General features: G+C 46.1%; 1 protein-coding gene across 1 annotated transcript; it reads left to right on the top strand.

The window, feature by feature from the left end:
* The first annotated feature begins 9,791 nt into the window (after positions 1-9,791).
* LOC135883919 (olfactory receptor 52R1-like) lies at positions 9,792-10,730 on the top strand. The gene has a single exon (XM_065411192.1). It carries the CDS (start codon positions 9,792-9,794, stop codon positions 10,728-10,730), a length of 939 nt encoding a protein of 312 aa, XP_065267264.1.
* The last annotated feature ends 298 nt before the right edge of the window (positions 10,731-11,028 follow it).

The following is an 11,028-nucleotide window of genomic DNA, read 5'->3' as shown; positions in this document are numbered from 1 at the left end:
GAAGGCGGCTAAGAGTACCTGAAGAAGATTTTGTGGACTCATAGAGGTACACCTCAAGGACCAGGAGAAGGCCACTGTACAGTTCATGGCAATGGCAGACAAGAAAGAAGTGGAAAAGATATTTTAACTCCTCCTAGAAGTGTATGGAGACAAGATACCTATTGGAACCCAACTAAAGGAGTTCTTTGAGAGAAAGCAGGAGCCTGGTGAAACTGTCCGGGCATACGCCCATGACCTCCAGGAGAGAATGAGCAAAGTAGGGTGATGAGACCCTCGATGAGTTCCAGATCCAGATACGGTTCTGAAAGAGCAGTTAGTGCTGGCATTCAGGGATGATTCCCTCCATCGTGAAATGAAAAGGAGGTTTAACTTATGCAGGCTGCTGTTATGTGGTCCGATGAAGCAGAAGTCCCTATGGAACAGATGGCCTAGCCCAATCCCCGTACATGAGGGGGGGCCTAGTGAATGCAACTGCTGTGGAAAAGACCCTTCTCCAAATACCATTAACATTGAAAAGTTTAAGTGAAGCTGTCCAAAAACTGGTGGTCCAACAGGAGGAGATGCTGAAAGTGATGAACAAGGTGATAATAATATAATATGGAGATATACCTATCTCAGAAAACTGGAAGGGACCCTAAAAGGTCATTGAGTCTAGCCCCCTGCCTTCACTAGCAGGAACAAGTACTGATTTTGCCCCAGATCCCTAAGTGGCCCCCTCAAGGATTGAACTCACAATGCTGGGTTTAGCAGGCCAATGCTCAAACCACTGAGCTATCCCTCCCCATGAAAGAAAACCCCCCAATTAGTATACCAAAGTATCCAAGAGCACCAGTGTAATGGGTTGGGTCACAGAGACCCCCTTCGGACTGCCAGCTGATGTGCTGAGACTACCTCTGAGCCCGTTTTCCGTGTCAGCTTGGGACTTCAGAACCCTGCCTTTTTGAGCCAGACATGCTCGCGTCCTGCAAACACAGACCCAGGTCTGAGCCATGTCCCCCAAAGCTGCAGGCTTTTCTAAACTGATCTTAACACTTTCAGTATCCTTACAAACTTAGATGCTTCTCACCACAGGCTGGCTCGTTGTTCTTCAGCCAGGCTCTCCCCATTGATCAGCACTTCAGTCACTTGGTTTGGTGTCTGTAGATGTAGGTGGAAGAGAGAGAAAGAGCAGGGCAAAGTTTCTCCCTTTTATCATGTTTTTCCTTCCCTCTTGGCTTTGTCCCGCCCCCCCCCCCCTTCAGAGTCAGGTGAGCTTTACCTCACTGCAGTCCCAAACTGACTAAAGGAAGGGGTTGACTAACTTGAGAATCTAACAGATCCTTTTGTTGTTGCCCAGGCCAGTGTCCTTTATTCCTGTGAGACTGAGATGGGTTTTTCCCATACATGCCCTGATGAGGTGTGAACTGCCTCTCTGCTCCTGGAGAGGTTTTTTTGCCTGCGCTTGTTTTAAGCCATGAGAATACATTTTCAGCATCATAACAATATATATGAAATTATTACCTATAACATCATTATAACATTACTGTAACAATTAATATAACATCAGTAGAAGACAAAGAAATTGGAAAGAGTCTAGCGGAGGGCAACAAAAATGATTAGGGGGCTGGGGCACATGACTTCCAACACTAATCTTCTATGATTCTATGATTCTATATTGTCATACTATGAATTTATAAACAGGCAATATGATATTTTCTGTCTTATTATCTATCCTTTTCTTAATTAATTCCAAACATTCTGTTCGCTTTTTTGATTGCCACTGCACAACTAGAGTATTGCATCTAATTTTGCCCCTCCCCCCATTACAGAAACGATGTGGAGAAACTGGAGAGAGTCCAGCACAGGGCAATGAAAATGATTAGGGGGCTGGGGCACATGACTTATGAGAAGAGGCTGAAGGAACAGGGCTTACTTAGTCTGCAGAGGAGATGTGTGAGGGGGATTTGATAGCAGCCTTCAACTACCTGAAGGGGGCTTCTAAAGAGGATGGATCTAGGCTGTTCTCAGTGGTGGCAGATGACAGAACAAGAAGGAATGGTCTCAAGTTGCAGTGAGGGAGGACTAGGTTGGATATTAGGAAACACTATTTCACTAGGAGGGTGGTGAAGCACTGGAATGGGTTACCCAGGGAGGTGGTGGGATCTCCTTCCTTAACGGGTTTTTAAGGCCCAGCTTGATAAAGCCCTGGCTGGGATGATTTAGTTGGGGATTGGTCCTGCTTTGAGCAGGGGTTAGACTAGATGACCTCCTGAGGTCTCTTTCAACCCTAATTTTCTATGAATCTATGATTCTATAACAACCAGGCTCAGTGCATCATAAGCCTTCCGAAGACACCCGAAATGACAAACTTTGAATTGCATACCACACAACCATTTTAAAAGGATGAGCATGGTTTTGCTGGGTGTTCCCCCGAGGTACAGAACATCACAGACTCACCTTACTTTTCTCTTCTAAGGTGCAACTTTCACCCTTGGAATGTTTTGCACTTTTGCACTACACAAGGCTCTTCAGATTTCTGCAAAACATGGAATAACCGGCTCTCTGCCTGACTGAGGATATGGCTACATGACAGAACTTTCTGCAGCACAGCTGCAGCGGTACAGCTGTTCCATTGTAAGGTCTCCGCTGTACCCACTCTCTCCTGACGGCATAGTTAAACCATCCCAAACGAGTATCTCCTGCTGACATAGTGATGTCTGCACTGGCCCTTTTGCCAGTCACAGGGGGGTTTTTTCACACCCCTGATCTACAAAAGTTTTACAGACAAAAGTGCCAGTGCAAACAAAACCTGAGTTGCATGACAGTAAAGAGGCCCACTGCCTCAAGTCCTGCAATTTTGGAGAAGATTGCTATTTTCTCCTGGTCTTTCTCACCAAACCCAGCTGCTTGCATAGACATATCTCAAAACTCTGTCTGAATCTCTTCCCAGAGTCTACTGCATTACCCGAGAGTTTCAACTTCTTGGGGGCTTTCAGTTGTTTGATCTCCAGGATGGCTAAAGCAGAGTTCCAAAAGCTAACACAAAGCCATGCGCTCCCAGCTGTCTGTCTGGTGCAGCCACCACTCAATGGCCCATTCTCGCTAGCCCCAATCTAGTCCCCCCGAACATGCACTCTGCTCTTAAAGGCCCAGGACACACTTCTCAGAGCCAGGGCAGGGCTGTGCATTTTACCTCTTTCACACCCACCCAGCAGCCTATCTAACCACCCATTCTTAGTGCTGTTACTCCCGCATCTCCTGCCTACTTCCTTTCTGGTTTGTTACACACAGGTTGACAAGGTGCCCCTGTTTGGCTGAGACAGGAGAATTCATTTAGTCTCCTTTCAGGGCTTAAAAGCCCAGGTGGTTCGCACGGTAGGAATACCCCCAATTAGCCAGATTAGCAGGCAGAGAGTTCAATTGTGGGAATCCAAGAGCCCTCCAGATGGGTCAGTCCTGGAAAGTCTGACTCGGCCTGGAGCATTAGATTTCAATTCCACCTAGGAGAGACTGGGAGGAAATGAACCAAGAGGGAGAGAAGAAATCGAATGCAACCACTAATCCAGTCTCTATCCTGCCTAAAGAGCCCTCCTTTTTATGAAGCAGCTTTGGGTGGAGGGCGAGGCCTTTGTCCCCAGGACAGGCCCCTAGCTGCCCTCTATCCACAGGAACACTCTGTTGGTGTTGCTTTTACTGAGTTTGTGACCCCTATGACTGTGATGCGCTGGCAGGTTTCTGAGTGGGAGCAGAAGTGGAGTCCTGGAGTTCAAACCTCACAGGAGCAGGGAGCTCACAAACTCCAGCTAGTTCTGAAAACCTCAGATTCACCTTGAGAGGATGGTGAAGGCTCAGGCTCCTTTTTCCAGCGTTTCCTCTGCATCCCACCCAATGAACAGTCCAAGCCAGAGCAGGACTCAATTTCCCTCATGGTGTGATGGAGACACCGTGGTTAGGGCAGGGAAGTCAGGACTCCTGGGTTCTGTCTTGCATCCTGCCACTCAATCTCTGTGTGATCGTGGCCCATTCATGTGTCTCTGTACCTCAGTTTACCTATCCGTATAATGGGGATATGTTCATAGGGACTTTCCTTTGATAGGAGTTTTGAAGACCCTTCAATGGAAGGTGCTGCACAATATGATGATAGTTACTGCTGAGAATAATTAAACTATGATCCCTGATCGACAGCCCTGTGTGGCTGCAGAAAGTGTTCATATCTCCCCTCAGTCATCTGTCTCCAGATCTGTCAGTCTACTATCATCTGAGCCATCCTGGGTATTTACAGGATTCAGACCCTATGGAGATCTAGGCATTATCTATAGTTTTCTTACTAATCAATCCTACTTTTTAAATATACACAGATACACAGAGCAGCCAATTCCTTTTTGATTCAGCACAGAGCCCAAGAGTTCTCATCTCCCTTTGGGAAGGTCCCTTAATTACTGTTTACTCTTAAAGATGGATTCAGAATGCAGCAGCACAGACAGGTTTGTCTCCAGCCCGTTTACATTCAGATGCCCCTAGAGGTTGAGTGAATCCCACTGGGATTGCACAGAGCTATATTATAAATGGTGCACACCCCTGTGTCGGCTCTGGGCGTGGGATGTGGCTGCAGATGCGCTGGCGAGAGAGGTGTAGCACACGGCTACCTGAGGGAGATTTGCAGGGAAGACACTTCTGTCGCAGGATTCACAGGTACCCATCTCTTGCTGAGGAGCTCACTTGCTCGAAAAGCCCACTTACTATGTGGGTGTGATGGGATAGACAATAGGTCTGTGGTTCTTTCTGCTCTGCACAGACATTAAACATCCCAGTTCCCTTGCCACAGGTGATGAGTTTGCTTCATTATCATGGGGAAATATGTCCCTCTTTCTTGTTCCTCCCTGGCTTATGGCCTCCAGCCCGAGGTGGCTGCATTTCACTGACATAGGACCAAATTCAGAGGCCGTAGCCCATATTTGTTCAGGCCCCACTGAGGTAAATTTCCTCTTGAAGTAGGAAATAAGTAAACATCTCAGAAACCAGCTGTGTTTTAATGCACAAACACTGTTACCTCCTACTCTTGCATTTCAGGGCTATGGCTGTTAACATGGGGGCTGTTACCTGACTTTTATCTGATGGAATGTATGGAGGCCTAATCAAAAAACCATAGAATATTAGGGTTGGAAGGGACCTCAGGATGTCATCTAGTCCAACCCCCTGCTCAAAGCAGGACCAATTCCCAACTAAATCATCCTAGCCAGGGCTTTGTCAAGCCTGACCTTAAAAACCTCTAAGGAAGGAGATTCCACCACCTCCCTAGGTAACCCATTCCAGTGCTTCACCACCCTCCTAGTGAAAAAGTTTTTCCATATATCCAACCTAACCCTCCCCCACTGCAACTTGAGATCATTACTCCTTATTTTGTCCTCTGGTGCCACTGAGAACAGTCTAGATTCATCCTCTTTGGAACCCCCTTTCAGGTAGTTGTAGGCTGCTATCAAATCCCCCCTCATTCGTCTCTTCTGCAGACTAAACAATCCCAGTTCCGTCAGCCTCTCCTTATAAGTCATGTGCTCCAGCCCCCTGATCATTTTTGTTGCCCTCCGCTGGACTCTTTCCAATTTTTGCATATCCTTCTTGTAGTGTGAGACCCAAAACTGGACACAGTACTCCAGATGAGGCCTCACCAATGTCGAATGGAGGGGAACAATCACATCCCTCAAACTGCTGGCAATGCCCCTACTTACACAGCCCAAAATACTCTTAGCCTTCTTGGCACACTGTTGACTCATATCCAACTTCTCGTCCACTGTAACCCCTAGGTCCTTTTCTGCAGAACTGCTGTCTAGCCATTCAGTCCCTAGTCTGTAGCAGTGCATAGGATTCTTCCGTCCTAAGTGCAGGATTTTGCACTTGTCCTTGTTGAACCTCGTCAGGTTTATTTTGGCCCAATCCTCTAATTTGTCTAATTCTCTCTGTACCCTATCCTTACCCTCCAGTGTATCTACCTCTCCTCCCAGTTTAGTGTCATCTGCAAACTTGATGAGGGTGCAGTCCCTGCCATCCTCCAGATCAATAATGAAGATATTGAACAAAACTGGCCCCAGGACCAACCCTTGGGGCACTCTGCTTGATACTGGCTGCCAACTAGACATGGAGCCATTGATCACTACCCATTGAGCCCAATGATCTAGCCAGCTTTCTATCCACCTTATAGTCCATTCATCCAGCCCATACTTCTTTAACTTGCTGACAAGAATACTGTGGGAGACCATATAAAAAGCTTTGCTAAAATCAAGGAATAACACATCCACTGCTTTCCCCTCATCCACAGATCTAGTAGCTGAGTAGAGGAATATTGAGCCCAAAGAGAAGGGACGGCAAGGGTCAGTTACTCTAAACCCATGCCAAGATGCAGGATTTGTTGTGTGTTAGTCATTCAAGACTAATGGCTATCCACACCCCTTTGGAAAACCTCCAGTGAAGGTGCTTCCACTGCTTCCCTGGGTAGCTGTACCATTGTACTCCTGTTCTTAAAGTTAGGAAGTTTTTTCCTCAGATTTCATCTAAATCTGCTGTGCTGTAGTTTGAACCCATTGACTCTTGTCCTGCCCACTGTGGAGAAACAGATCAACTTTTCTCCATCTTTTTTATGGCAGCCTTTCAAGTAGCTGAAGACCGTTGTCATATCCCCGCTCAATCTCCCCTTTTACAAATTAAACATATCCAGTTCCTTTAGCCTTTGCTCATATGGTTTGTATTCCATCCTCTCTGTCTCTCAACCCTGGATCCTTTTCAGTTTCTCAACATCCTTCCTATACATTGGTGACCCAAACTGGACACAATGCTCCAGCTGAGGCCTAACGAGCACTGAGTAGAGGAATATTATCACCTCCCGTGACTTACATTCTATGCCTCTGTTAATGCAACCCACAACTGCATTTTCTTTTTTTGCAACAGTAAAATAATCCACACCCCTCAGAGTTGAAGCTATTTCAACCTAACCCCAGTGTAGACACCATGAGGACAATGAAATAATTCTTTCATCAACCTAGTTACCCCCTCTCGGAGAGGTGTATTACCAGTGCTATGGGATAACCCCTGCTGTCTGTGTAAGTGGTGTCTACACTGAAGTTAAGTGTAGACAAGCCCTCAAACAGATCTTCCAGAAAAGCATCCAGTCTGCATCTCCAGACATGAAGAGTTTGACACCACTTCACTTTGCAGTTTGTTCCAATGGTTAATCTCCCTCAGTGCTAAAAATCTGGCCATCATTTCCACCTGGATCTTTCTCTGCCCTTTCTCCGCTAGGTTAAAGAGCTCATTATTACCCACTTTTTTCTGACCAGGAACATCTTGCTTGATTGGGTTTTTTAATAAGATAAATATATGAAGCTCTTTAAGTCTCTTAGTGTCCGGCATTTTCTCCTGCCTCCACTCATTTTGGGGGCTCTTTTCTGCACTCTCTCCAATTTTTAAACATCCATTTTGAAATGTAGACCCCAGAACTGGATGCAGTCAGTTTCACCAATGCCATGTGCAGAGGTAAAATACTTTCCCTGCTCCAACTCAACACTCCCCTGTTTATGCATCCAAGGACCGCATCAGCCCTTTTGGCCACAGCATCATACAGGTTGGTCATGATGAGTTGATTGTCCACAATGACCACTAAATCCTTTTCAGGGTCCCTGCGTTCCATAATACAGTGCCCTAGTCTGTGGGTCAGGCCTGCATTCCCTGTTCCGAGAGGATCACTTTGCATGTGACTGTATTAAAACATTTTGTTTGCATAGGCCACGCTTACCAAATGCTCCTGATAAATCTGTATGACTGCCCTGGCCTCCTCATTGTAATCACACTGCCAATCTTTGAGTCATCCACAAATTTTATCTGCAGTGATTTTATATTTGCTTTCCATATAATTCATGAACATATTGAATAGCATCAGGCCTAGAACTGACCCTTGTAGATCTCCAATAGAAACAGCCACATTCACTGACAATGGCCCATTGACAATGGCTTCCTGAGATTTGTCAGTTAGCCAGTTTTTAGTCCATTTTATGTACGCCCTACTGATCTTGTGCAGTGTTCATTTTCTATCTAAATATTTTCCACTACTAAATCAAGTGCATGAGAGAAATTGAAGTTTCTTGCATCTACATGGTTCCCTTGATCTACCAAACATATACTCTCATTAAAGGACAAAATCAGGTTTATTTGACAAGACATGTTTTCATAAACCATGTTGTTGACTGGCGTTAATCATATTCCTAGACTTTTTTAAACAAATCCCCTAAAAGCTTTTCCATTGTTTACTAAACTTGCCCTTAATTTTTTTAAATACTTTAAATTTAACACAGAACTGTCCTTTGTTTGCCTTTTTTTTTTTTTTTTTGGCTCTGCTGCTGCCTGATCGCATACTTCCGGTTCTGAATGAGATGTGTGGTTGTTCGGTCAGTGCCTAACTCTGGTGTTCATCACTCTAACTTTCTACTGTAGCTGCTGTTTAACATCCTCCCTGACAGCTGATGGACTGGAAAGTGTTTCATCACCTCATGTGATAGGAGTGCCTCGTACTGCTTCTTCCCGAATGCAGAACATATCTATTACTTCAACACATCTAACTTTTCAGGTACATTAAAAAGTTTCATTTCACGCTCTAGGAATTTGTCTAAACATTTTCTAGGATTTCTTTTCTTCTTAACGTATTTCAATAACCCGCTTTTTGTGACCCTTAGCCAGGGCTGGCTCCAGCTTTTTTGCCACCCCAAGCGGCGAAGCTGGAAAAAAAAAAGATGAAGCCGATCAGCGGTATTTTGGTGGCAGCTCTACCATGCTGCTTCATTCTTTGGTGGCAATTCGGCGGGGGGCCTTTGCTCCCTCTCTTCCTCCTTGGTGGTACTTCAGCGGCAGCTCAAAAATGAAGAGAGGGACTGAGGGACCCGCTGCCGAATAGCAGCCAAAGACCTGGACGTGCTGCCCTTTCCATTGGCCGTCCCAAGCACCTGCTTCCTTGGCTGGTGCCTGGAGCCAGCCCTGCCCTTAGCCTTGCCAGGCATAGATTTTCTCTGATGAATTTAACATCTCTTATCAATTTTCATAACTTCCAATTTGTATTGCTTGCTATCTATATTCCCTTTTCCCCATTTTTATATACTGCTTCCCCCCACCCAACTGTTGCTTTCCCTTTGCCACAGAACTGGGCTTTCTGGTAAAGTTGTCCACTTTCTTGATGGTGGAATTTTGGCTTTTTAGATATCTAATAAACTCTTCTTGAAAAACTCCCAATTTTCATTCCCATTTTTCCATCTAATATATTCCTCCCAGTCAGTTTTGCTGATAATTTGCCTCAGCTTTTGGGAGTTCGCCCTTTTGAAGCAGTAAGGAACTATAGATAGTACTGGTTGGGAACTGTTTTCTGTTTCTCCATTTGAATGTAATCAGTTCCATTCTTTTACTTTGTTCTCCTCTATCATATGCCCCCTTCTTTCTCTCTTCTCTAAACTAAACAGTCCCAGATGTGTAAGAATTATTGATGCATGGAGCACCATAAAATATGGAAATGGCATTAGTACGGTCAATTTTTCACATTTCATTTCTCTGAATAATGAAAGTATAATTTTTCAGTGTGTGAAGGTGACCAAACTTCTTTACCCATGAGAACAGCCTCCAGTAGTGCATGTAGTGTCTCATATTAACATTGTCTCTCCATCCAGGCATTTGTACTGCGACCATCACCCTAGAGCCTGGGCACATACAGGAAATCAGGGGAACGTAGGGTATATGCAGGAGACACTGTTCTGCCTCAGAGTTGGACACCTTCCCCCTCCTCCATGTCAGATTCCAACACCACTGACTTCAAGAACCCCTCCACCTTCATCCTGCTGGGCATTCCTGGCCTGGAGGCAGCCCATGTCTGGATCTCCATCCCCTTCTGCGCCATGTATGCCATAGCCATCTTGGGGAACATCACCATTCTGTTCATTGTGAAGATGGAGCCGAGCCTCCATGTGCCCATGTACTATTTCCTCTGCATGCTGGCAGGCACGGACCTGGTCCTATCCACGTCCATTCTGCCCAAAACACTGACCATCTTCTGGTTCAATTCCAGGGAGATCGATTTCAGTGCCTGCTTCATCCAGATGTACTTCATTCACTGCTTTGCAGTGATAGAGTCTGGGATCTTCGTGGCCATGGCTTTGGATCGCTACGTGGCCATCTGTGATCCCCTGAGACATTCCACCATCCTGACAAACCCTGTGGTGGCCAAGATCGGTCTGGCTGTGGTGCTGCGTGGAATCATGCTCATACTGCCCTATCCCTTCCTGGGAACACGGTGGCCATATTGTAGAACCAACATCATCCCCCACTCGTACTGTGAGCACATAGCCGTAGTGAAGCTGGCCTGTGCTGACATCAGCCTCAGTAGTTACTACGGCCTCTTTGTGGCATTCTTGGTGAGGGGTCTGGATATGATTTTTATTGCTCTGTCCTACACCCAGATCCTCAGAGCCATCTTCAGCCTCCCCACAAAGGACGCCCGGCTCAAGACTTTTGGGACCTGCAGCTCCCACCTCTGTGTCATCTTAGCCTTTTACATCCCAGGTCTCTTCTCCTTCCTCACGCACCGATTTGGCCACAATGTGCCCCTGCATTACCACATTCTCATTGCCAATGTGTATCTTCTGGTGCCCCCTATGCTAAACCCTATCATCTACGGTGTGAGCACCAAAACGATCCGGGACAGGCTGCTCCGGCTCTTTACTCATTAAGGAACCTCAACCTTTCTCCTGATGCTCTGGTTCTCAGATTGAGCTCTGTGCAGAGCTCACAAGGGACATGATGCTGGGCCCTCTTCCTGACCCACTTGTTGAATAGTCAGAGAGACATTAAACCTTGTCGTGATATTACTGTGCTGTGTCAGCATGACAGACTGGGGAATCAGTCCATGTACATTCACTGGGTTGCCTCTTTTCTAATTGCTAGTAACTGGACCCCCTGAAAACACACCCCTTGCCCCACCTCTTGTCCCAAGGCTCTGCTCCTGCTCTTCCTCTTCGCCCCAAGGCC

Source organism: Emys orbicularis, chromosome 1 (assembly GCF_028017835.1).
Source record: "Emys orbicularis isolate rEmyOrb1 chromosome 1, rEmyOrb1.hap1, whole genome shotgun sequence".
Classification (NCBI taxonomy): Eukaryota; Metazoa; Chordata; order Testudines; family Emydidae; genus Emys; species Emys orbicularis.
Note: the sequence above shows the minus strand (reverse complement) of the source record. Positions and strands in the feature narration are given on the sequence as shown.

What these genes read in the sequence shown, in the direction of transcription:
- LOC135883919 (XM_065411192.1), top strand. Translation starts at nt 9,792, where the DNA reads ATGTCAGATTCCAACACCACTGACTTCAAGAACCCCTCCACCTTCATC.